Source organism: Gekko japonicus, unplaced genomic scaffold (genome assembly GCF_001447785.1).
Source record: "Gekko japonicus isolate JY-2015 unplaced genomic scaffold, Gekko_japonicus_V1.1 scaffold1051, whole genome shotgun sequence".
NCBI classification, from domain to species: Eukaryota; Metazoa; Chordata; class Lepidosauria; order Squamata; family Gekkonidae; genus Gekko; species Gekko japonicus.
The window spans coordinates 531,718-559,691 of NW_015160868.1; the positions used below are offsets into that span (position 1 = coordinate 531,718).

At 46.0% G+C, this 27,974-nt stretch overlaps 1 protein-coding gene across 1 annotated transcript in view; it reads left to right on the top strand.

Annotated features, from left to right (window-relative positions):
• FTO (fat mass and obesity associated) overlaps positions 1–10,175 on the top strand; it is a gene marked incomplete at its 3' end in the record, with an annotated part of 177,145 nt that extends 166,970 nt beyond the window's left edge. Inside the window, exon 9 of the mRNA XM_015422227.1 lies at positions 10,054–10,175. Coding sequence (XP_015277713.1) covers positions 10,054–10,175 — 122 coding nt within the window. The remainder of the gene's footprint in view (positions 1–10,053) is intronic.
• Between the last annotated feature and the right edge of the window lie 17,799 nt (positions 10,176–27,974).

Below are 27,974 nucleotides of genomic sequence, written 5' to 3' on the forward strand. Positions count from 1 at the left end.
TCCGACTCTAGGGTTGCGGTGCTCATCTCCGTTTCCAAGCTGAAGAGCCAGCGCTGTCCGAAGACGTTTCCGTGGTCATGTGGCCGGCATGACTAAACACCAAGGCACACGGAACGCTGTTCCCTTCCCACCGAAGTGGTACCTATTTATCTACTTGCAATTTCTTGCTTTCGAACTGCTAGGTTGGCAGGAGCTGGAACTAGAGACGAGAGCTCACTCCATCATGCAGCAACTCGGGTCTCAAACTGCTGAACTACCGACCTTCCACAGCCTGCAGTTCAGCCTCTTAACCACTTGAGCCACCGCAGCTCCAGTAGAGAAAAACGGGGTATAAAAGCCAACTCTTCTTCTTCTACCATTGGCACTGAGTCTTTCTTTGAACTCCCCGGCTGGGGCTGATTCAGAGGTTGCTTGATTGATAAATATTTAATTGTTAATTAAAATATCTGTACCTCACTTCTCCTGAGTGTCTCAAGGCGATTCATGATCCAGAGTTCCGGGTGGAGGCAACATTTGAACCGGGCACTTCCTGAGTTGTAGTTAAGCCTCTTCCCTGCGGTGCGAGATGAACTCTACATCTCCGCCATCTAATTTGTGAGCAAACCGTTATCGTGAGAAGATGAGCCAATAAATGTATGCTTATCACAGCAGAACACTGTGCTGGAAACTTTGAGATATACTTCAGTGGGGATTTGTGCCAGAAGCAGTTGTCTGTTTCTTGTAAAAACAACAACAAATCTCTCTCTCTCTCTCTCTCTCTCTCTCTCTCTCTCTCTCTATTTGTGCCAGAAGCAGTTGTCTGTTTCTTGTAAAAACAACAACAAATCTCTCTCTCTCTCTCTCTGAATTCCTGTTTGCTTCCTTAATTGCAGTTAAAGAGGAATTCAGGTACCTATCTCTGAAGTTCAAATGTAACCATATAATTCAATAAATTTAATGTGATTTAACGTCAAGGCCTCCTCCCTTTGCAGAAGCTGCAGTTAGGACTGAATTACACAAAGCTGCCTAGTATCTGGTGGAAATGATGCCACAGAGAGTTTTCTGTTTTCATATTAAATGCGTGTTCCTTTGCAAAGGTTACAGTGTGCACTGGATGTGCTGAGTCATTAGTTTGCCACCTCGGGAGTCCATTTCAAGGATTCCCCAGTGGTTTGCCGTGATCTTTTTGTCCCATGGCAAAAAAATGAGACTTCTGGGGGCTATCAGGTTCTCATTTCAGACTGTTTGAAATAATTGGGCTGTCTAGCTTTGTATGTGTGTGTGTGTGTCTGTGGGTGTGGGTGGGTGTATGTGTCATTCTCCTTCAAAACATTGGCTTCTACAGCTTCCTTTATTTAGAAAGTCAGCAATGACTCACAGCGTATGAAACTTCCGGAGCGTCAGGATGAGGCATTCATCTCAATGGGAAAGGTTTTGGGGTTTTATGCATTTGTGCCACACAGTGCATAGTATCGTCTGCAGCAGTTAACACGTGGGGCAGCTTTTCACACCGCACATTGCCTCCCCAGCCAGAAACATGCTAAGTATATCAGATAGCGACACATTCAAGAGAATGAAGTGGGAATGAGGTGGTCAAATGACAGAAAGGACTGCATTATGTCCGACTATGGGCAGAGCATCCTATTTTGGAATAGTCTCTGCAAAACAGAAGAATCAGTACAGCGAAGGAAAAGTGATCAGAAACTTTCCCCCGGCTGTGTCAATTTTCTGTTTGCGGGAAGGATTCTTTTTTTTTGGTTCCCCAGACCCAAAATCCACTTCCACCTGCAGTCTTCAGTGGCTCAGTCCTCCACCTCATCCATTTTCATGGATGGAGAGCCAGTTTGGTGTAGTGGTTAAGTGCGCGGACTCTTATCTGGGGAGAACTGGGTCTGATTCCCCACCCCTCCACTTGCAGCTGCTGGATGACCTTGGGCAAGCCATAGTTCTGTCAGAGGTGTTCTCTCAAGGACAGTTCTGCCAGTGTTCTCTCAGCCCCACCCACCTCACAGGGTGTCTTGTGGGGAGGGGGAGGGAAAGGAGATTGGAAGGCCGTCTGAGATTCCAAGGTAAGGGTGGGGTATAAATCCAGTCTCCTCCTCCTCCTCCTCCACCTCCTCCTCCTCCATATGGTCATCGGGATCATATCACTTCAGTCTTGACCCATCTACAATGGCTTCTGATTTGTTTCCGGGCACAATTCAAGCTGCTGGTCTTGACCTTCAAAGCCCTTATGAAAATGTCTGACTTCTGTGGTCATCTTTAGAGCCCCCGGTTCAGGTGCTCCTGCCTTCTGAGACCAGGCAGATGGCAACCCAGGAGAGGGCATTCTCGGTGATGGCCCCAGTGTTCTGTAACTCTCTCCCTAGGGAAATTTGCCTGTCCCTTTCTGTTTGCATCTTTCACCAGTGGGTGAAGACTTCTTTGTTCTGTTTCGTTTTGTTTGGCATTCCCCCAAATGATCCCTCCTTCCTAACCAATGTTTTAAACGCTTTTTAAAATTGTTGTGTATGCATTTTAGCTGTTTTTAATTGTTTTAATGTGTGTGGGGGGTCAGTTTTAATGGTTTTAAAATGTGGTTTTGCCACGTATGTTTTAAATTGTTAGCTACCCCGGTGGCCCTTGCAAGGACAGAAAAATGGGATATAAAATTTGTAGACAGCAAAATATGTAAACTCGACTTAATGTTGTATGCTGGAGGGAGTGGCAACAAGACGTCTGTACTTATGTCTCTCCTTGCTGAGCTACCTGCTATCTCATCTTCACAGAGAGGGAGCGGTGGCGCAGGCGGTTAAACGCCTGCTGGTAACATCTACGAACAGCTGCTACAGCGGTTCGAAACCCACCGCGGCCAGGGTGAGCTCCTGGCCCTAGTCCCAGCTCCCGCCCACCCAGCGGTTCGAAAGCAAAGTAAATATTGCGAGTAGATTAATGGGTACCTGCCCTTAGGTGGCAGGGGGCACCCTCCCCCATATGGGGTTGTGTGGCAGGAGCATCAAAGCGGCGGCGGCAGCAGTGGCATCGGCGAAAAATGGCGGCGATGGTGGTATGGCGAGGCATCGGATCGATGGAGCGAGGCAGTGGAGTGACGGAGGCAGAGACGGAGACGGAGCCATAGAAGGACGTGGTGACGTGCGCAGGCGCAGCGGAGCCGGATCGGACATTAGCTGGGCTGTAAGTCAACGCGAACCACGTACTAGAGGAGCCCGCCTAGAAAGAAAGCCGCCGGACCGAATAAAAGACCACACCAGACACCGGGGACGCCAGGAACATCGGAGCACCAACGCCCGAAAAGACCGCCCGGGAACAAGCCGAGAACAGCGAGCCCTGCCACCTGGGTGCCGGTAGGTAGCCCCAACCGCTGTAAACATGTTGCCTTAGTTAGGGATGATTCGGAAATGTGTAAACCGCTCAGAAACCCTTCGGGGTTTGGAGCGGTATAGAAATCTAATGTATAAATATAAATATAAATAAATATCTAAATCACGGAAACAGCACAGTCTTAAAGGGTTAACTGCCCCCTTCCCGGGTGCCATCTCCCCCCATCTTCACGGCAGAGACATGAACTGCTAATGAGGTTCTTATGGGAGATCCTAATCACACATTTCCGGAGACACCTGTCCTGCTGGCGTCTTATTTGCTTTGTTGCTGGGGTTCAAGTTTGCCTGACTTGCCTCCGTGGCTCAGTGGCAGAGCATCTGCTTGGCATACAGAAGGTCCCAGGTTCAATCCTCGGCATCTCCAGTTGAAAGGATCAGTTAGCAGCTCACGTGAAAGACCTCTGACAGAGACCCTGGAGAGCGGCTGCCAGTCCAAGTAGGCAATACTGACCTTCAGGGCTTTTTTTGTAGAAAAAGTCCAGCAGGAACTCATTAGCATAATAAGCCACACACCCCTGACTGCACGGCTCATTAGCTTATTAGGCCGCACCCCCGTGTTCCCAGAAGTGTGGTCATCCAGCCACACCCACCTTTTGCTTCTTATTCTGTTTACTTTGTTTGTTGTCCAAACCCAGGGCTTTTTTTGTTGCAGGGACCCCTTTGCATGTTAGGCCACACACCCCTAATGTAGCCAATCCTAATGAGTTCCTGCTGTTGGGTGTGGCCTATTATGCTAATGAGTTCCTGCTGGGTGTGGCCAACTTGGGAGCCAGCCGGAACTCCGTTCCTGTGCGTTCCTGCCCAAAAATAGCCCTGACAATACTAACCTTGATGGACCAGTGGTCTGATTCAGTATAAAGCGGCTTCATATGTACATAGGCTGTAGAACACAGGCTTTGTACACCAAAGTTCCCAGGTTCCGTTCCTGGCATCTCTCAGGGTAGCAGGTGCTGAGGAAAGACCGTTTTTCAGCTTGAGACCCTGGAGAGCTATAGCCAGTCAGAATATTTGATAGATGGCGTGCCTTGCTATAAGACATCTTCATATCTACGTTGGGAGCGAGAGCAGATAAAAGCAACCTCAGAAGTATAAATGTTTTTGATAAGTAGTCTAAATATCATTAACTTATTGCAAGGTCCCGTGGAATTAAGGAGAGCCTGTTTCCACATTGAGCGGAATATTAAGGGCTTGATGTTTATTTCTCCATTCCTCCTCCAAATATATTGCCTGAATCAGCCAAGTTTTCCACTGGAGAGAAAGGAATATTTATGGACTTTCCCATTAACCTGGACGACTATATTGGCTGTGTAACTCAGTGGCCTAAGAAAACCCCCCTCCTTTCCAGAAGATGGGACTTCCCACCATAAAATTCCTCATGCAGGGAGAGTAATATGGACATGTATTTTTTTTTAAAAAAAAAAAAACCATGGGGGGGGGGGAATCTCCTCAGTAAACGTTTTCTAATGGAAAGTGCCGGAAATAACATTTCTGCCAGAATGTGTCAAACACTGCCAGAAGAAGCTTTTGGGCGGCCGATTCAGTTAGGTGTGTATATTTAAAAAAACCCCACAACACTTGTTATTCTTAAGTGGCTTGAGAAGATACAGTATTCTTTCTCTATGAGCTATCTAAAAAGATGTTTGCAGTGTTTTAGAAAGAAACTAATAATTATTAGTTATAGAAGCCAATATATTTTTTCACTTGCTTAAAGATATCCACGGTATGCTTGAGGGTGGGGTCAGAAAGGGACCCAAAGGGATATAAACAAATATGGACGCCTTTCTCCCACTCTGCCGTGTCCTACTCTTGTGTATTATCCTATAATAAATCGGATGGTTGTTCAGTGGTTTTATGGTCATCTAGACCCCACATTTGGCGAATGAATGCGTATGCAAGATTTGACAGTGGGTCACTAGGCTGCTTCATTTTAAATAAACATATATGACTTCATTTTTTTTAATTGAAAGAAAAGTTACGTGAATCAGGATTCGATGAGTCCCTCACAGAAATTATGATTGGGGTCAGCGATCCCAAATACTATCCATTCATAGCTGCAGGCCCAGATTACAATCATTTGTCCTCAGTACAATTTCATATGTGTGTATATTATTGACAGATCTCATTATCTGTTTCCAAACACTAACTTAATTGGGGTATATTTGACCCCCCTTTACCAAATCAGTGCTTTTTTTGGTTTGTCTGTTTGCAGAAATGAAACAAAAATTCTATGAATATTATTCTAGAGAGGAGAATCCGTCTAGTCAACTTTCTCTGACAAAACCTGGTGATTCATCCCCAACTTGATAAACGCAAGCATGCGTTTGGGATATTCCATTCAGATTTTTTTTCTCTCTCCCGTTTCTATCCCTTGTTTGCTTTATAGGTTTCTTAAAGGTAGCTGAGGTCTTTAACTGTCGTAGTGATTTCTATGACTCCAAGGGAGAAAGCACTTAATAATAATCTCTTACCTCTCAGCTCCCCTGAGTCTGCTTTCATTGTACGGGCTGCTTATAGCAACCTGCAAGAGTAGAATGTACCGACCCTTAAACAAGTCTATTAAGCTCGCCGCTGCAAGAAACTTGGAAAATTGTAACCGGGGGGGGGGGGGGAGGGACCCCCCCCAATTTTTTAAACCTTCCAAAGGTCAGGGAAAAAGGCTTTTGGTAAGTATGCAGAGGCTAGAAATCAAATCCCATTTCCTATCATAAGAAACCAGTTGTTTTTTAGCAGCGGCGGTTAATGTACTATATGTGAAAGATTTAAGACTCGCTGGAAAAGCTTTGCTCCTGTTTTATTGGGCTGCTATTGAAAAGCCAACAGCATAACTTCAACTAGGTGCTTTGAGAGTTCTTAATGGGCTGTCAAGGGCAAGACACCAGGTCTGTGCTATACTACCTCTTTTTTCCTGTACGCTAAAAACAACAGGGGCCAAAAATGATCATATACAGAAGTATGAATTACTTGATGCGTTCCCTGTTCCATATGGCCGGCCATGTCTTCGGCAATTAATCATGTTGCAGAATCAGTTGAGCGCCCTCCGAAGCACTGGAAGTCGACCGTTTCAGTTCTTACCTGTGCTAGGGTGTAAGGGTGGGGGGTAGAGGGACCGTAGGCGTAAAATAGCAGGATGGAGGAGCTCCTGGCGCCAGCGTCTGAGCAGCTGGCTTCTATAAACAATTTATTTCCCCCCCTCCCTTCAGTCCTCATGAGCCCCCTCCCCTCTTCTTTTGACTTTCTTTCACAACCCTGCAGCCAGTTCCCGGCGTCATCTGAAGCAACCCTGCAGAAATTGTTGGGTGAAACTGTGATATTGAGAACGGGACTTGAAGGTAGAAAGTCCAAATTGCAGCGTGGTAACTTACTACTACCATAACTCTGCCAATGAGGTGCCATGTAAAGGGGGGAGGGTGTGTGTGAAAACGTACCATGAATGCTGTCAGGGTATGCAAACTACCTTTAGCGTCCACCTAGGAAATCCTCCTAGTCAACACCCATTCAAATTTTATTTCTCTTTTGGAAAAACAACAACAACACCTTTTAGCACCTCTCTTTCTGCCAGAGTGTGGTCAGTTCACACAGTTCACATGTGTGTGTTCGTGTGCATAAATTATTTATGTGTGTGTTCGTGTCCATAAATTATTTATTTATGGCAATTATCTGTCTTGCCTTTCTCCCGACGCTCGCAGAGATGCTTATAAACTGCATTGCCATTTGTATAAATGGTATACAGTGATAGATAATTAATCAAATCACCGAATCACTTGACTGCTCCCTGAAGCCTTGGAAGTCAGTGTTTTAGCTACACCCCTGCTTGGGTGATGGTGGGAGGTAGAATGGTTGTAGGCTTAAAGCTGCTGAATTTAACATCCCTGCTGATTCAACTTGGAAAGGCTGGGTTCGATTCCACGAAATTTCCTTTGCACAAACGGAAGCTGTGCGACATGGCTTTTGTGTCATTTTCTGTTTCCCTGCGTCAAACGTTTCACCTAAATATAAGTATTTTCAAACTTTTTTTTTTGCATTAACAAATCAGCACTATGCATAGATGTGTAAGTGACCCCACATCGCATGTATAAACTGAGCATGTATTACATAAAGGAATTAAACCATTGATACGTCCACAAAAATGGGCAGATCCATTGTTATTCATGAATGATTTAAAAAAAACAGGCAGTCTAATCAGCAGGAATAGGACTAGGTGGACCTTGATAGTACAAGAAGGCCTATTCCCCTCCCCCCCAATACACAAACACATACTTCTGTTTGCGATTGATTATCAGCCATTAGCCAGCTTTCCGTGAAGTGGGAAGAGCTTAGGAAGGGCTCAGTGGTTTATCTTGCTAATCTCTTTGGAAAGACTAACAAGTACATTAGATCACCTGGTGAAAACCTCATTTGTTGACAAAATAAAGTAGGACCCTGGAATGGAATGGCCCCATATACCAGTTTAGCTCCAGCCATGAGGATTATTTGTTTTCTGCAACACCAAGGAAACTGTGGCAAGGTCCTGGAAGGTACAGAAATGGCCTCAACAGGGGCTGGGAGCTTTGTCAGGGTGCTAAGTTATTGATGATCATAGCTAACCCTAGAAAACAGGCTGTGAGTGCCTGATATCAACCTGTGATTTGTTATCTCTCTGTTTGGGCCTGTCTAGGATGTGTTTTTGCCAGGATGGGGAGTGCAGGAAAGATAGCTTCCTTAAACATTAGCACCCTCAAAAAATTCCCTGCTGAAAGACGGATGAGATAAGGCAGACCTGCATGCTCTGTTTATTTATTCTGCTGACCTCGTGTCCCTAGCACATCTTAGAGAGGAAGAGGAGACCCCAAACGAAAGCTTACAGAGCTGGAGGCTTCACTCAACAGTGGGTAAAACAAGGGACAATTATCTGTCATTAAAGATCATTAAAGGAACGAAGCACCTAGAGCTGACCTTTTTCGATAGAACGAAGCACTGAAGCACCGAGAGTTGACCTTTTTCGATAGAACATACAGCCTCCTTCAAAAGAAGATCCCCCCATCTTTAAGGATTGGAAGTGGGGCCAAGCGAACCTCTTTCTTCATTGCTATCAGTGTTGATTTGAGGAAATGGCTTTCTCGATTGATAACATCTTCTTGAACCCTTGACCTCCAACTGTCAAGGTGCATCCTTTCACCTTCTAACCCTTTATTTAATGCAGGCTCCAAAAATATGGTGGATGTCAGGTAATACATCATGGTTATGTGTTTAAGCTGCAGTGTCTCATTGATGTCTGTGGAGTGTAGCCCTCCATAGATTGGACAGGACAGAAATGTCCCATTGTCGTTCTGTCCAAGAACATCATTTCATGGTTACTATCTGAATGTGATTTGATAGATTTCCCCCCTTGTAGAGTGCTGGGTTGATTCAAATGTCCCCATACATCACTAGGTGGCACATGCTTTGAACATGTTCAGAGTGGTGATACGAAAGCTCTCATCCTGTTCCAGCTTGTCATATGCATGGGGGCCTCAATGGTCCCTGTCCTATCTTGGCTAGAAAATTTCCAAGGATGGATGTGGGGTCAAGACAGACAAAGGCATAGAGCATGGAAACTAGAGATCCATTCTAGAGTTGGCCAAGAAGAAGATGGGTGGGGCAGATGATCAGGTGTGGTCTGGAGGGCTCCTAAGAAGACAGCTTCTTCCAACGGATCCCTTTGTACTGTGGTTTGAGGGCTGAAGGCTGTTCCGGATGCCACCATTTTAGTGGGACAATGGATCTCTTAAAGAGGCCCTGGCCGATAGCATAGTCTAGAAGTCTTAAATGTTGCTGCTCCTGCTTTTGGTGGATTTGTTGGTATCTTGATCGAGGAAGAACAAATAAACATGAACATTGTTGGTATCTTGATCGAGGAAGAACAAATAAACATGAACAATGGATGAGGCTGCGGTGAAGACTGGCTACTTGGGTGGTCTGGGTGGTAGGTCAAAGAGTACATCACCTGATAAGGATCCGGGAGGTCAAGGTTTGAGTCCCCATTTTGTTGTGAACTTCAGCGAGTGACTTGAAGCCGGTCTCTTTCTCAGTCTAATCTACCGACCAGGTAGCTCAGCCGAACAAGTGAACTTCCTCGGAAGAACGGTGGGATGACAATGTAGAAGACAGATGTATAAAGCCTGTGTATTCACCCCATTCTTCCCAATCATGCAACGATAACTCTAGGCTCGCATGCTCTAGACATGTGTTTCAGTGCCCGGGGTCGAACTTGCTTCCGCATTCTGATCCCCTACACACATTCATCATACTTCTAAGACAGCCCCAGTTTATCTCAGAAGCAATATATGGAAAGCCGAAAATATTTATTTGCAATCTTAAGGGGGGGGGAGAGAACAAACTGTGTTTGGACATAGTTGGTAACGATAAGTTACCGAAGCAAGAATAACAACCCAATAATTCAGCTGGCAAAAATGCCCAGTGCATTCTGTTATTTTGGGCAAAGGAGCATTAAGGTTTACTGTATTTTATATCCACTTTTGTTGAAATCCAAGTCTATCGTCGCCATTTTTGACCATCATTTACTGTATTGATTTGTAAGCAGTGGCGATGTGATAAAAGGGGGAGCATTGATTTACTGTCTGCATTTGCTTATGGGCTTTTTAATTAATTTTATGCTTTTGTTTCTTCTTTTGGGGATGGTAATATTTATGGCGTTTTCTCTTCCCTCACCCCCAAGACGAGCCTACTGCTCGGCGAAATCAGGAAAGAACAGATGGAAGAACAAAAGAAGGAAAGGATTGACTGCGTCTTGCCCCTTCTTATCCAACGACACGAACTGCGCAAGGAATGGCTGGGGAGGTAAGCCAATAGGAGCCGTAATGGGCCCATCCCTTTCTTCGAGAAAAAGGCATATAAGTGGCAGAGTACATCTATGCATACCAGAGTAATCCACATGGCCAAAAAACCAAAAGGAAAACACGCTACTTGCCAGTGGTATTTCCTCCTCCTTTCATAAGTGTTTTTTGTCATTGCTGCATCATTTTCATTTTGAGGAGGATTCATTGTAAATAGGGCCGCGGTGGCTCAGAGGTTAAGATGCTGAGCTGCAGACCGTAAGAGCTGTAGTTTGGCGGTTCGAGACCCGAGTGCCGCGTGATGGAGTGAGCTCCCGTCTCTGGTCCCAGCGCCTGCCAACTGAGCAGTTCAAAAGCAAGAAATTGCAAGCAGATAAATAGTTACCACTTTGGTGGGAAGGTAACGGCAGCCACATGACCATGGAAATGTCTTTGGACAGCACTGGCTCTTTGACTTGGAAACGGAGATGAGCACCACCCCCTAGAGTCGGATTCGACTGGCTTTTGAGTAAGGGAAACCTTTACTTTTATCTTAAATGTAAATACCTGTTTCTGTCCCTCTTACCATGCTTCTGGCTGATATCTTTAGTTATTGAAGTAACATGTTTGTTACAGTATTGGGACCAGTATTCCCTCTAAGCTGAGTTAGTGTGAGCTAGCTCACAGTTTTTTAGCCTCCGGCTCACACATTTTTGTCTTAGCCCAGGAAGGATGGCCTCAGAGCAAGCTAATTTATGCAGAAGCCAAATCACTCGCTCACAACTTTAATGCCAGTTGCTCACAAAGTAGAATTTTTGCTCACAAGATTCCACAGCTTAGAGGGAACATTGATTAGGAGCACACCTACATAGGCTTGTATCCTGACCTACGTCTTGAGTGACGGAAGGACTTCCGTCACTGAAGTGTGAGTTATCTGCCTTCACCCAATGCTGCTCGGGGGGGGGGGCAGGAGGACCCACAGAAAGGGGGGGATCATCTTATCCCCCTCCCTGTGTAGTGAATTCCCTTCCAAATTGCCAGCAACCACTCCTTCTTGTGGTTCCATTGCCAAGTCCTGACTTCTCACAATAGTTTGGTGATACAACCCAGGACTTTCAAAATTAAGTCACGCTCTGCTGGGAACTTAAGAACAAAAGAGAAGCCATGTTGGATCAGGCCAATGGCCCATCTAGTCCAACATTCTGTGTCACACTGTGGCCAAAACCCAGTTGCTATCAAGAGGTCCAGCAGCGAGGCCAGGACCACAAGCCCTCCCACTGTTGCCCCCCCCCCCAAGCACCAAGAATACAGGGCATTGATGCCCCGGACATAGTGTTTCATCTATACCATCTAATAGCCAGTCATGGACAACTGCTCCATATGTTTATCCAGTCCCCTCTGGAAGCTGTCTATGCGTGTATCCACCACCACTTCTTGCGGCAGTGAATTCCACATACTAATTAATCACTGGGTGAAGAAGTACTCCCTTTTATCTGTATTATACCTACTACGCATTAATTTCAGTGAGTGCCCACGCCTTCTTGTACTGTGAGAAAGGGAGAAGAGTACTTTGTTCTCTACCTTCTCTATCCCATGCATAATTCTGTAAACCTCTGTCATCCGGGATTCTCCCATATTTATGCAGAGGCTGAGCAAATAGCCATTGTTGAATTCTGAATTAGTGGGGGGGCCCGGGGGGCGTTTCCGAAATGGAAATACATCTGTAGGCTGTAACTGTCATGTTCATAACCAACCAGCATGGTCACTGGATCAAAATTCAACTGGCTGTTAGTTATTTTCAAGCTATTTGGATGGGTCGTTTTGCATCATGCTTGCATTTTAGGACTCATCCGCCAAACCTCTAAATATGTATTGGCTTTGTCCTGTTTCTGATGGAGGTGGTAAACCTTTGTGGAGGTCCGGCCTCGCAGATGTGGGTGACGTGCAATAAAAGGTAAAGGCAAAGGTTCCCTTGCTCGAAAGCCAGTCGAATCCCACTCTAGGGTTGCGGTGCTCATCTCCGTTTCAAAGCCGAAGAGCCAGCGCTGTCCGAAGACGTTTCCGTGGTCATGTGGCCGGCATGACTAAACACCAAGGCGCACGGAACGCTGTTACGTTCCCACTGAAGTGGTACCTGCGGTGCTCATCTCCGTTTCAAAGCCGAAGAGCCAGTGCTGTCCGAAGACGTTTCTGTGGTCATGTGGCCGACATGACTAAACACCAAGGCGCACGGAACGCTGTTACCTTCCCACCGAAGTGGTCCCTATTTATCTACTTGCAATTTCTTGCTTTCGAACTGCTAGGTTGGCAGGAGCTGGAACTAGAGACAGGAGCTCACTCCATCATGCGGCACCCGGGTCTCGAACTGCTGAACTACTGACCTTCCACAGCTTGCAGTTCAACGTCTTAACCACTTGAGCCACCGCAGGTAATAGAAAATACCTGGAGCTTTCAGGGGTAGAGCCTGGAGAGGACGGGGTTTGGGGAGGGGAGCGACCATAGCGGGGTACAATGGTATAGTCACCAGAGCAGCCATTTTCTCCCAGGGAACCAATCTTTGTAGTCTGGAGATGAGCTGTAAAAGCTAGAGGTCTCCAAGCCCGACCTGGATGGCTGGCTATCCTAAATAAACAGATGAAGAAAACATAGAAAACTATTCCAGGATCCTATACTAGCCTTCTCTCTGGCACATTGATTTTCAAAGTGCAGGAAAGTTTATTTGTTTCCTACAGAAAGTGTATCTCACTGTATGAGTCTCCTCAACCGCCGCTGGAAATGGTACAGTCCTGGCAAAGACCTTCATCTCATAATGATGATTGCAGGTCTGTCATTAGAAATGTGGTTTTGGTTGGTGGGGGGCTTTGGACACACCGTGGGGACAGTGTCAGCGGAAACCTTAATGGAAGTATTGTTGTACGTTTAAAGTGACTTAATCCCATAAATAATAGTTAGAAGATGTCACTGGATTAAAATTTCAAAGCAAATTTCTTGCAAAACTATCTGCTCTTCACTGCATGTTGAGCAAGGATGTCAATTTGCCCTATCATGCTTTTCTCCCCGTCACTTTTCTCACCAGGACGTAGCTTTACATTCCCATCCATGAGCACTTTGTTTGGCTCCCTAGGCCCCCCCATTTATTTATATTTATTTATTTTTACACTTATATCCCGCCCTCCCCAGTGGGCTCAGGGCGGCTAACAGAGGCCAGATCATTAGTCTAGCCATAAATAAAAACATATAAAAACATAATAAAAACATCAAAACATCAAGACTAAAGTTCTCTATCCAGTTACTAGTGTCCTAGATCCAAGATGGTATCCCCACGACTCGAGCTGGTATTCTCAGCGTACATATCCAGTGGCGACGGCCTTTCCGATGTAATTCCAAGTTCTTCCTAGGGCCCCGTCAATGCCTCCATTCAGATGTCTTGACGGTGGTGGTATAGTAGGGTGGCGGGTCCTACTCAAAAGCATGGCGGAAGAGCTCCGTCTTGCAGGCCCTGCGGAACTGCTCAAGGTCCCGCAGGGCCCGGATCTCCCCCAAGAGCTCATTCCACCAGGTAGGAGCCGCCACCGAAAAAGCCCTAGCCCTGGTCCCCTGAGACCTGGGTCCCTGAGAATTTAGCCACTCCCTCTTAATATCATTAGGGCCACGGTGGCTCAGAGGTTAAGATGCTGTTGCATACTGGAAGGTCGGTAGTTCGGCAGTTCGAGACCCGGGTGCTGCGTGACAGAGTGAGCTCCCGTCTCTAGCCCCAGCTCCTGCCAACCTAGCAGTTCGAAAGCAAGAAATTGCAAGTAGATAAATACGTACCACTTTGGTGGGAAGGTAACAGTGTTCCGTGTACCTCACCGCTTAGTCATGCCGGCCACATGAGCATGGAAACGTCTTCAGACAGCGCTGGCTCTTCAGCTTGGAAACGGAGATGAGCACCGCCCCCTGGAGTCAGATTCGACTGGCTTTCAAACAAGGGAAACCTTTACCTTACTAATATCATTATTCATTCTCAGTTTTCTTCACACAACAACCCTGTGAGGCAGAGCGTGTGATTGGCCTGAGGTCATCCCGAGTGGGCCTACAAACCCAGTGGGGAGGAAGGCAGAATATAAATGAAGTAAAAAAACCCCAATTAATTAATTTAAAAAGAATACTTTGAAGCATTCCAACCACCTCTGAATGCCTCTTGCCTTGAAAACCCTACGGGCGTCTCCATAAATCACTTTCTACTGCCAAGGCGTTGCATTCCCTGTGGGTTGCTGGAGGTAGGTTTTGTGCACCCGATAATTGGGTCCCTCTCAGGTAACCTGTTTCCACTCAGCGTGCTCCATTCACCGCTCTGAGGTGTGAGTTTTTTTTCTTAGCCCTTTCCTTTCCAAAGCCTCCTGCCCTCCATTCGGGCTCGGCTCAGGAGTCTAAAAGAGGAACAAACGAAAACGAATGTAAAGTATCCAGTTTAACAAGAAAACATAACAGACATAATTCACGGAGTGGATCAATTTGAGCAGAAGAAATAATCACGCAGCGGTAGCAGGAGGGGGCTGGGGGGGGAACGGTGGGAATGGAGGCTTCTCTTTTACAGAGACTCTGGTTACACGATTTCTGGCTTTCCCTTCTTACGACGAACCATTTAATCAGAAGCCGGAGCCAGGAGACATAATTTAGCCAGAAACGTTAAGTACTTTGCAGGCTTCGGGGGCAGGGGGAGGCACGGGAGGGGTGGGCGGAGGTTAGTGGGGGACAAAAAGCAGGCCTCATTAAAACTAAACACCTGAAAGAAAGTTTCAAGAGTACGGTGTCTTGAAAGCTCAGAAAAAGAGGGTGCCCCCTTCCCGAATATTAAATAACTGAATTGGGTTCTTCTCCCGCCCGCCCCCCACCACCACCCAGCATCCATTTGATGTTTCTCATCAAGCTGACTTATCTTAAAGAGTCCCATCTCGGCTCTCCACATAAACAGCCCGTTACCATCAGCTGCATTTTTAACCTCATCAAAGGTACGGTGAGATGTCTGGAAGGAGGCCCTGGCAATAGTAGCCGCTGAAGCGCACACACCCGGTGGTGAAAGTTATAAAACATCCTCTGCGGGCCTGGTGGAGTGGCCTGTGTTTTAGAGATCAGCCTATTGTGTACTTTGGCATTACATGAGAAAAATGTGCTTCGACAGGAAATAATTAGCGCTTGTCAAAGGGCAGGCAATAGGTTATAGTATTTTTACTTTCAGCAAGCTATCAGGGGATCAGCTAGATTAGATAATAGATTTCCCTCCCCCCCCCCTTCCCCTCTCTCTGGAAGTTAAATACAGATGACTCTAATTACCTTACACTGCACATTAGAGAAGACATATTATGAACAACGCAAGTTTGAGAAATTTAGGTCAAGTAGATGGGCGAGAGAGCGAAAGCAGCCAAGAAGGGGGGGGGGAGAGAAATAGGCCCTTTATGTAAATGTCAGGGTGTGCGTAGCAGCGTCCTGTGGTTTTGTTTCAGTGCAAATCCGATAGGTTGGAACGTGTTCTTTGATACAGCCGGGTCCCTTTGTCCCTGGATCATCCCAACGTCACAGGATCCAAACAGCGGGTGATGACCTCACAGTTGGTCTTTCGTGTCATGGGGACAGCGCGGGGACAACAGAAGGCCTACGGACTATCAGTTGGGCTGTGTCACCATTCTGCGAAGGGGAGGAATAAAGACCACATAATGTGGTAGTGAGGGCCGAATTCGGCTCCCTGGGGATCCATGCTTTTGTTCCAAATGTTAAGATGCTGGCCCTCGTGGTGGGCAACGCTTGTAGACATCTGAGAAGCCAGAGAGGTGGCTCTGTTACGTTCTCGGGGGTTCGGGGATAGGACTTCAGAGGCCTTTGCTGTAGCATCTAGCCCCCACCCAGTGAAATTGTGCACATTTATGCTCAATTTTAAGGAGCTGCGGTGGCTCAAGTGGTTAAGACGCTGAACTGCAGGCTGTGGAAGGTCGGTAGTTCAGCAGTTCGAGACCCGAGTGTGCCGCATGACGGACTGAGCTCCCGTCTCTAGTTCCAGCTCCTGCCAACCTAGCAGTTTGAAAGCAAGAAATTGCAAGTAGATAAATAGGTACCACTTTGGTGGGAAGGTAACAGCGTTCCGTGCGCCTGGGTGTTTAGTTGCGCTGCTTCTTTGCCACGCCGCAGGAGTGAGGTATGATCGGCACCTCCCCCCAACCACGGGACGTCGGCGGGACGTCAGGCGGGACGTTTGATCCGGCTGCCGCGCGGTAGTTTGCTTTGAGGCAAACAGCCACGCCTCCCCCCCGGCGATATCCGGCCCGTATGACCGGGGCCTGAGTCCATGGTGTGTACTAAAATATAAAAGTTTACTATAAACCTAACATGGGGAAAAGGTACACAGGATATAAAAATAACAAAGAGCTAATATGGCTACATCCTTGCAGCTAAAAGGTAAAACTGGAAGAGCCGAATGGCGTCTCCTTCTCAGTCAGAACAAAGAGCGAGAGGAGAAGCCAATATGCTAAATACTTGACACATTGGTTTCCAATCAGACTAGCAAATTAGGCTTCAAAGTTCCCGGGCATTCTGTTGTCTAAACAGATTGGTTACAAACAAACATGTGACTTAACAAACATCATTAACTCTGTAAATACTGAAGTGTTTTGACTTGTAACTCCCAACAGATACTGATGGTCTGGTTTTGTGTTAAGGTGATATCATAATTCAAAAATAGCTTTCCGTTCGGGATGATTTTGAATTGTTCATCCCCGCTGTTTCAACTCCCAGATCCCTGTTTTGATTTCATTTCTGTTGTGGGCAGATCAGATCTGTAGTTCTGTATGCTTTGCGTCATTTTCTCGTTCCTTGTGTTGAATTTTGTCTTGTAAAACGAACACGCCTCTCAACATTTGTGCATCAGTAAACCAGTACAAATTGTGTACATTTAAAAAAATAGCATAAATTGCGTATAAAAAACACAGGGCATATGTATGTGGCATGGATTAGCCAAAGAGGCAAACAAAATCTTTTCAACAAAAATAGCAAACAAATACAAGGAAAAAGGAAATGGGATGCTCTTTCAGCCCTACGTTTAATTGCCGGCATGAACTTAATCTTTCAGGATGATGCTCTTTTATGAGTTTATCACTTAAAATAATATGTTATCATTAATTGTTTGAAACCTCCACTCTTTTTGCAATGTTTTATGATGGCTCCAGTCCTGGGCCCTAGCCAGGATGTGAGAAGACTGTAATTGAGGACTAGTCTTACCCAGGTTCTTAGAATCACAGAATCATAGAGTTGGAAGGGATCTCCAGGGTCATCTAGTCGAGCTCCCTGCACAATGCAAGAAATCCACAAATACCTCCCCGCCCCACTCCACTGACTGCTGTCCCATGCCCAGAAGATGACAAAAAAAAAACCCCTCCAGGATCTCCAGCCAAACTGGCCTGGAGAAAAATTGCTTCCTGCCCCCAACGTGGCGATCAGCATTTCCCTGGGCATGTAATAAAGGGCCACAAGAACTTCTGGGCTGGTAATATGAAGGCATTCTGGGGAAAGGAACTTAGAAGTGCTTCAGCATCACGCCCATATGGATCCAGAGACAATACATCTCTTCCCCCCCCCCCCTTAGTGTCTGTCGGCTGTTTAAATCTTCCAGTTGTGGTGTCTATTATTTCCAGGGTGTCCCTGAGCACACACTGCACAACAGCTCTTCCGTGATGAAGAGTGGGATGGATATAAATAGGCAGGGAGGAGATGAATCTGTTTCAAGTGTTAACAGAAACAGCCCAAAGGTTTTCTATGAGCTTGGCGTTTGTTTATTCTGCGAGATAGGGTCTGACGGACAGATTGTTATAGCTGTTAAAGAGCTGCTTGAGCCCTTTGAACTGACCCCTTCTTGACCTCTGCTTGTCAAAGGTCATCTTTCTGTTAATAAAGTCAGGGAAGCATTTTTCAGCCTACTGTAGAGCCAGAAAGCAAGAAGAACACGGGCTGCGTCTTTCAAGCCGGCCACGGGAGGGGAGGCGGGGAGGAGAAAACATTGTTGTCTTTTAGGGTCACCGTCCGATAATGAAAATTATTACCAAATTGTATGGAAGTTTAACCGCAATAAGCGAGAATGGGGAAAGCGGGGCCTAGTCTATTGGGTTTGATAAATGAAGTGTGAAGTTGCCCATCTGGCTTGAGGCAGCTCTTCCCCCCCCCCTCCCCCTTTGACCAAAGAGAAGCATTTAAAAATAACCATGGTACATATAGAACCAGTGACCCAGAAGGAGAGCTGGAATAGATTAAGATTTAATGGTGACCGTGGAAGCGGTGATCACGTGTTGAGGGAGACAAAGAGAAAAACAGGAAAGTGCCGTTTAATATCTTGGTCCTTTAAAAAAAAATAAAAAATTATGCACGTCTTAATGGCTTTTCTTTATTTTGTTTTTTAGTCAACAAAAAATAATGCCTCTTATTTGCTTTTGACTGCGGAGGCCAAAGACCCATTTGGTGTCCATCTGGAAAGATGGGAAAGGGAGGGGACAGGGAATAATTCTGCAATTAAGCTCTCTTCAAATCCGTATTGTGGGCTGCAGATTAGAGATTTCATAAAGCGCAGATGATAGGAGGGGTTGCACAACAGAAAGGGAAGGAGGACTTTGAACTAAAAAAATTGTGTTCCTTATACCGGACCGTGTAACTTTATTTTAGCTGGGTCGCTCCCTGTTTTGGTGAATGGATGAAGATGGAATTTCTGTTTTCTGTGGGATGCCGTGGGTGACTCGTTATTTATTGGACAAACCTCTTCATGCTTTTTTCACCTCTTGGTTGGACAGTGGTTGTTACTGGAAACCCATCAGAGTCTTGCTTTGTGTCTGTTAGGTTTGCTAGCTCGGGGTTGGGAAATTCCTGTAGATTTGGGAGTGGAGCCTAGGGAGGGTGTAGTTTTGGGAGGGATTTCAGTGGGATCTAATGCTGTTGAATCTATCCTCCAGAACGGAGGCTCTATAAGGGTCCACAACTCGAGCTGCCAAATCTTGGTTGGGAACTTCCTGGAGATTTGAGGGTGAAGTCTGAGGAGGGTGGGGTTTGGAGAGGGTCATCAGCAGTGTTCTCTCCAAGGTGAGTTAGTGTGAGCTAGCTCAGAGGTTTTTAGCCTCTGGCTCACAGATTTTTTAGCCTTTTGATACTGTCCATGGCGAACCTAAACAGCATGATAAAAAGTAGAGACATCACCCTACCAACAAAAGTCCACATGGTCAAAGCAATGGTATTCCCATTAGTCATGTATGGCTGCGAGAGTTGGGCTATAAGGAAGGCCGAGCGCCGAAGAATAGATTCTTTTGAACTATGGTGCTGGAGAAGACTCTTGAGAGTCCCCTGAACTGCAAGAAGATCAAATCAGTCAATCCTAAAAGAAATCAACCCTGACTGTTCCCTGGAAGGCCAGATAATGAAGCTGAAGCTCAAATACTTTGGCCACCCAATGAGAAGGGAGCACTCACTGGAGAAGACCCTGATACTGGGAAAGATTGAAGGTCAAAGAAGACGGGGATGGCAAAGGATGAGATGGTTAGATGCAACGAACATGAAGTTGAGCCAACTTCAGAGGACGGCGGAAGACAGGAAGGCCTGGCGTGATCTGGTCCATGGGGTTGCGAAGAGTCGGACTGGACTGTGCGACTGAACAACAACAACACAGATTTTTGTCTTAGCTCAGGGAGGATGGCTCCTGAGCAAACTAATTTATGCAGTTGCCAAATCGTTCGCTTACAACTCTAATGCCAGTAGCTCACAAAGTAGAATTTTTGCTCACAAGACTCCACAGCTTAGAGGGAGCATTGACTCGTCAGCAGGGTGTAATGTCGTAGAGTCTACCATCCAACACTGCTAATTTCTCCAGAAGAGCTGATCTTTATAGTCTAGAGATCACTTGTAATTCTGGGAGATCTCCATCCCCCAAATGGAATCTGGCAGTGTGTGTATATATGCCTACAAGCATGGGGTTGATTGGTGTTATTGAACTACGTATTCCAGGGGTATCAAACTCACTTGTTACGAGGGCTGGATTTGACATAAATGCCCCTTTGTCAGGCTGAGCCATGTGTACCATAAAGTGTAACACCAGGTACTGGAGATATAAACTTTATAAAGGACTGTGGTGTGCTGCTTATTTGGGGGGACTGTTTCCACTTTAACATTATTCTGTGTGTAATAAACTGAGTAGTTTCTGCTGCCACCAGGAATTTTAAGAAATTCCAAATCTTCTCTCTGTTTCTGCTATTGGTAATGTAACCCAGGGTCTGGGCTTTCAAAGGTCTATGTGGCCCTGAGGAAGGATTGAACTGAATTCTGGGTTAAACTTAAATAAAATGTGATTTATTGATTAAGGAACAAAAAAATAAGTTGCTGGTTAACTGTAACTGTATTGGGGAAAAGGAACTGGTAAATAAACTGGCAAGGTATCACACACAGTCTTGACATCAAGATCCCACTCTGACAGGAATTTCTCACATAGGCAGACACACCGGCTTAGCTCTTTGTACTATTGGTTCTCTTCCTTTACTTTAGAGTCTCACAGACCCTTCACGTTTAAACTCTTAAAGCCGTATATACTGAACTCTTTAAGTCTCCACACAGAATATCACTCACTAACTGAATAACTCTCAAACTCTGACTCCCTCACTGAATAATTAACTCCAACTGACTTCAAGATACATACACAGATTCACTCCAAACAACTCCTCCCACACTCTGTCATCCACCAATCACAACACACATGTCTCTCTCAATCACTCTACTTTACCAGCACTGCACTCCAACCAAACATTTAAAGACACACACACTAAAACAAGGAATCATTACAAGGACACTTTATATAACCTTTATAAAGGCAAACCCAATTAACAGTATTATTTTTTACTCAAAATACAAACAAAATCAGTTGATTCCTAGCAGTGAAAGCAATTGATTTATGGGGTAAACCCACAAAAGCCCCAACAAATGTATTTAATCATACGCAAGACTAGGTTTTTCCCAAGGGATACCATAAAAGGTGGAGTACCTTACATTTCCATACATATCAGTTGCTTGCAGGCCGGGTAAGAGCCCTGAATGGGCCAGTTCCAGGCCCTGGGCCTTACATTTGACAACCCTGCTGTATTTCTTGGAAATGTCTATAAGCATCGAGAGGCATTGAGGCATACCCTACTTCCATCCTACCACTCCCCTGATCAAAGTTTGGAGTCTTCCTCCAACTTCAGTGGCTCTTTGGTTGAAGGAAGAGACACTTAGGCCCTGTCCACACGAGACGTTTGGGGCCGGGAGAGGGACGGATCGGGGCCGCAGCAAACGGGCGCGATCCCACAGCAACACCTGGGAATCGTGCTGCTCCCGTTCCCAGCCCGTTCCCAATCCGCCCCTCCCAGCCAAACCCCGCAGCAAAAAAGAACCACCTACTTAGGTGGTTCTTTCCGAAAGGCCGCATCACTGCCGGCCGTGGGATCGCCGGCGCATCCCCAGCCGTACTGCGCATGCTCGAGCATGCGCAGTTCGGCAGCCTGCCCCTCCCAATCGTCTCTTCCTCCCCGTCATCTGATCGTGCCGGGGAGCAACGGCGCCGCGGCTCAGGGGATCGTGGGATCCCGCCGCAGCGTCTCTTTTTTTGGTGCGGCTTTTAAAAGCCGCACTTTGGCCAGTGTTTTCCCTGCCGTGTGGCAGGGGCCTTAAGTTGGCAGAAGGGCCAGTCGCACCATCTCAGCCTAACCTACTTCCCAGTGTTGTTGCAAGGATAAAATGCAGAACAGTAAAACAATGTCAGGCACCTTGGGTCCCAGTGTGGGAGAAAAATGGGGTATAAATTAAATGAATAACAGTGATTAATAAAGTTTGAGCCCAGTGGCACCTTTGCAACCAGCAGTTTAATTCAAGATAGAAGCTTTCATGTGCATGCACACTTCTTCAGATACAACAAAATGGAAGTTACTAGTCCATACATATAGGTAGAGGTTGGGCAGCACATTAGCATACAGCATAGTGAAGATGTTTAAAAGATGCAAGGACCAAACAGGAATAACAGGTTACCATTTGTTTGGGTTTAATTCTGCGGGGGGGGGGGCGGACATAGAGAAGGAAATAAAATGTGTCGAAATTGGAGATTGATGAGCAGCTGAATCTTTAACTGTGGGATGCCGAGAGTAATTAACTGAGACCGTACCGCGCTCATTCCGTCTTCTGTCAAGCATGGAGGCCTTGTTCTGCTTCTTCAGACCAACACGGCTCCCCAACTGAGTCTATCTTCATGGACGTAATTAATAAGTAATGTCAGGATAGATCCCACGCTGACCACACCATTTTTTTTTTTAATTAAGGGATCTTCCCCTGACACGAGGAGGTTCCACCAGTGGAAGTCTCTTTGCATCAGGGAAATCACCACTTTTAGCAAAATGGGTCTGTGGCATTCAACTCATCAAGTATTTCCAAATCCTTGCTTAGACCCCAGTTGCATTTCAGTCGGAGACTAGTCCTCAAGTGCCAGAGCTAGGATATCTCTCTAGCTGTAGTGCCTATACAGAACAGGGCCTTTAGAAGGAGAAGAGAGGAGAGATTGGATTTATACCCCACCGTTCACTACCCGATGGAGTCTCAGAGCGGTTTACAATCTCCTTTCCCTTCCCCTCCCCACAACAGACACCCTGTGAGGTATGTGGGGCTGAGAGAGCCCTCGAGAACTGCCCTTGAGAGAACAGCTCTGACGGAACCCAAGGTCATACCAGCTGCTGCATGTGGAGAAGTGGGGAATCAAACCTGGTTCTCCCAGATTAGAGTCCACGCTCCCAATCACTACATCAAACTGGCTTTAGATAACAAGGGATTTTAGGCATTGTCAGGTTTTGAATAATTGGGTGATACTGTAAACATGAGAAACTCTTAATAAAAGTATATGGCCGAAAGCAAATAATTATTCCTTTGGTTCATTCGGTCATAGCAGGAAAAGTGTTAATTGATTCCGGCTATTGATTCCGAACAGGAATTAATCTGAGGTCCTTTGCCTGGTTCAAATAACACAATGGAGGTGGAGGAAAAAACACACATACACACTGTGTTTTATAAGAACTTTTAATACGATCAACAAACGGTTTATAGATCTGGTTACTCTGGCAGAATTCTAAAGCGCTCCACGAATTGGGTTATCGATTAGATTAAATTGTCTTGATGTTTGATTTAGGAAAATTTGCCTCCCTCCCTGCAATAACATTCTGACACAGTCTGTACTGAGCATGCCCCGTCTCACCCTTCTTACTGCAAACATTTCCTTCTTCCTGTCACATTTGCCACTGTTGAATCTCTCTATTCAAGACTCGATGAAATCAGTGGGACAGGAGTGAAGTGGGACCATCTGAGGCTTACCCACGCAGAACCGTCAGGGCCTGCATGTGTTTATGTGCCTATGTTTTCATACATACACACCCAAATGGCTGGCGTAGCACTCAGAGACCTTCTCTCTTCTCTGTTCCTACCAACTTCCTATGCTAGTTCTATGTCTTCCTGATAATTTGGATGGACCAGTGTGAAACTCAGCCAGGGCCTTTTTTGTCTTGTCTCCTACCTAGTGGAACATCCTCCCACTTGAGATCAGGTCCTTGAGGAACCTATTACAGTCCCTCAGGGTCTGTAAAACGGCTGTTCCACCAGGCTTTTGGTTCAGGTGGTGGACACTCAACTAGTTGGCCTCCCTGCATAGAAGCTGTCCAGACCATCCTCCCTATGCAGAGTCTTGGTTCTATAAGCTTGGTGTGACTCCACCTACCATCAGTCCAGCTTATAGGGCAGTGGTGGCGAACCTATGACACGGGTGCCAGAGGTGGCACTCAGAGCCTTCTCTGTGGGCACACGTGCCATCGCCCCAGCCAGGCCCAGACCATCATTAAAGTGTCGAATTCTCTGCCAAATAATTTTAAGTGAATGAAAGCATTTGGGATTGCTTTCCTTACTTTGTTTGGATCATCTTAAGTGAATGTATGAGTTGTTTTTTCTAAAGTAAAACCTCAGTATTCAGGTTAGATTGCCGTGTTGGCACTTTGCGATAAAGTAAGTGGGTTTTGGGTCGCAGTTTGGGCACTTGGTCTCTAAAACGTTCGCCGTCACTGTTATAGGGGGTTGAACTGCTATGTGTATTTCACCATCTTTTAATTGTTTTAATGGTTTCAGCTGTTTTAAGAACTATCAATACTGTTTTAAGAACTGTCTGTCTCAGAGGTGTCGAACTCATTTGTTACGAGGGCCGGATCTGACATAAATGAGACCCTGTTGGGCCGGGCCACTTGTGTCATAAAATGTAATGCCAGGTAGCAGAGATATAAACTTTATAAAGGACACACACAAAGGGTTGTTGGGTTTTTTTGCTTAAAATAAAAACATGCTTAAAACACTAGCTCTGTAAGCTGCAAACCTACTTTTGATTTATTGACATTCACCACAGAAATCTCATGCGCAGAGTTCTGAGTCTAGTAGCCAGGTGAAAACATGAAATGGCGGAGTGATTGAGAGAGTCCGGCGAAGCAAGCTATGATGCAGCAGCAGCAGCAGAACTGGAAGCAGGAGATGGCCAGTTCCACTGCGGGCCTGATGGAAGCCCTCTGGGGGCCTGATCCGGCCCCCGGGTCACATGTTTGACACCCCGATCGATCTTGTTTATATACCCTGATGTTACCCACTCTGAGCCCGCTTTGGGAAGGGTGATATATAAGCTAGTAAATAAATAAACAAGATAAACACTGAAGAGAATACTGTGCTTTGAGGTGGAAGAAAAGAACACGACAGCCATCTTGGTGTAGTGGTTAGAATGTCAAGCTACGATTGGGGGGAACCTTCCGGCAGGCATTCGACCACACTTAACATCTGGATAACCTTGGAACCTCCCTGGGATTGTTTGTATCACCGAAGTCTGTACTATCTGACTCCTGTTAAGAAAGTATGGGATTATGACTGCCGTCACATAGGAAATATATATGTATTGCACTTTAGATGTGTTTTAAGCCGTTTTAACACTTTTATGTAAGCTGCCCTGAGCCTGCTTTGGCAGGGGGGGGGGGCGGGGTATAAATCCAATAAACAAATAAATCCCTACTCCGCCATGATCTTGGGCCAATCACTGACCATCATAGTCTCACAGGGTTGTCCTGAAAATAAAATGGAGGAGGGGGAAGATCATGTAGCAGCTTTGATTTCCTCGGAAGGAGAGTGGCCTAAAAATGTGCGATGTGTCTTCAAATTCAAGTCTTCCCCAACTACGTATAAAGTAGAGGTGTCCAAGGTCTCTCTCAGCCCCATATACCTCACAGCAGTGTTCCCTTTAAGCTGAGTTATGGCGTGCCTCATTGCGTACACACAAGAGCCAGTGTGGTGTAGTGGTTAGAAGTGTGGACTCTAATCTGGGAGAACCGGGTTTGATTCCCCACTCCTTCACATGCAGCTGCTGCTGGTGTGACCTTGGGTCAGTTACAAGTTCTTTCAGAGCTGTTCTCTGAGTCATGGGCAGTTTCTGTCAGAGCTCTCTCAGCCCCACCTACCTCACAGGGTGTCTGTTGTGGGGAGGGGAAGGGAAAGGAGTTTCTAAGCCGCTCTGAGACTCCGAGTGAAGGACGGGGTATAAATCCAAGCTTTTCTTCATCTTCTCTATCAACTTTGTGGCACACGAGCACTAGGGAGACGTTGACACATGGCTGGGTATTGCACTACGTTTTTGCTGTAGCGATCATTTGGAGCAGAACTATTTTGTCTGCACGGGAAAATCCAGTTGCAAAAGAATTGGAATACCACAACAATAGACAAATATATGTGGATGTGTGGGTGCAGCCTAGCTAGATCTGATCCAGCTCTTCTTTCCTTACTGCAGGGAATGAAAAATTTCTAGGCTTCCCGTCCACATGGGATGGCGCAAGCCAGTACATCAGAGGGCTGACAATGTTATAATATGTGGAGACAGAGTGTTAGCTCCATCATCTGACAGCTGAACCACAAAGTGGCATTAGCATCAGCTGTCATCATGCCTATTAGAAGCAATGGTGTCTGTTGGTGGAGGAGAGACAAGCTGCAAAGACGGTCTTGGCCATTGCTCGGTTTCTGTCCCTTTGGGCTATCGGATCAGCGTTGTATCCGGGAATGAGGAATGACTGACCATGGGTTGAGAAAATATCCTACATATATTGACGATGCTCATTTCCCTGACAAAAGTCTTTTGTTTTCTTCTATTCTTCAGCAGAATACCTTTTGGGCCTCACAGTCTGATACCTTCATAGAATCTCTTCGCGTTCTTACCTCACAGTGGAATGTGGTATTGAAAATACTTGTTCAGGATTAGCAGGCCCAGCGACAGAATTGCCTTTTCCTTCCTGAGAAAGGATCCCGTTATCTTGGTGAAGTTTTGACTCCTCACTGGCGTTGGTACAATCACTGCCTATGATAGCACCACTTTAAGTTGGGTGACAGCGCTTGCCACATGAGCTTGGGGGACACTGAGATAGTAAACCAGTTGCTAGAAAACATTATCTTTGGGCATCTCTAGGGAGTTGAGTGTGGCCACATCCCTAATAGTCTTCCATGCAAGTTTAATGGCCCACCTTTTCTACAAGACCTTTGATTTAGGTTAAAGCATTTTATTATTTATTTACTTACTTACTTTCTTATTGTTTTGATTTCTATCCCGCCTTGCCGGACGAGCTGGCTCAAGGCAGCTAACAAGCATTAAAATACAATAAAGAACAAATACACTAAAATTTCCATAAGCAGCATAAATTACAATAAAAACAGTACAAATGATGGCGGCATTTAGTATACAGTCCTCTGATGGAAGGCAATGTCCAATGGTATGTCAAAGGGTAATGGTGTATTCCGGCGGCTCATTTAATCAGTGGCGGCTCCTAATCGAACACCTGGTGGAAGAGCTCCATTTTGCAGGCCCTGCGGAACTGTAAAAGGTCCTGCAGGGCCCTGATGTCCTCCGGGAGCTTGTTCCACCAGTGTGGAGTCGCCACTGAGAAGGCCCTGGCTCTTGTAGCAGCCAACCTAACTTCTTTTGGGCCAGGGAAAGTCAAGCAATTTTGTATTCCTGACCTCAGTGCTCTCTGGGGCATATATGGGGAAATGTGTCCCCAGGTGTCCCCAGGATATTTGTATTTTTGTGGTGGCACTGTTGGAAAAATGGCTTCACCCCTAGATACCTTAAACTGTTTTAATATTTTTAATGCCATTTAAGTATTTTGTTATATCGTAAAACCTGCCCCTAGCAGTTCGAAAGCAAGAAATTGCAAGTAGATAAATAGGTACCACTTTGGTAGGAAGGTAACAGCGTTCCGTGTGCCTTGGTATTTAGTCATGCCGGCCACATGACCACAGAAACGTCTTTGGACAGCGCTGCCTCTTCGGCTTGGAAACGGAGATGAGCACCGCAACCCTAAAGTCAGATTCGACTGGCTTTCGAGCAAGGGAACCTTTACCTTTACCTTTAAAACACAATTGGTTGGTCCCAGTGTTATTACTAAATGCTGTGGACAGCAAACATTAAATAATGATTTTTCTTGAATGTGCCACTCCCAGTATTCCATGAAAAGAAAGCACTCTGCTGGCAGAACTAATTTGCAGGATCCAACCCTCTGGCTATTTGTGTGTGTTTGTGTGTGTGTGTGTAAAGTGCCATCAAGTCGCAGCTAACATCTGGTGACTCCATAGGGTTTTCAAGGCAAGAGATGTTCTGAGGTAGTTTGCCATTGCCTGCCTCTGTGTAGTGACCCTGGCCTTAGTGGTCTCCCATCCAAGTATTAACCATGGCTAACCCTGCTTAAGGAGCTGCGGT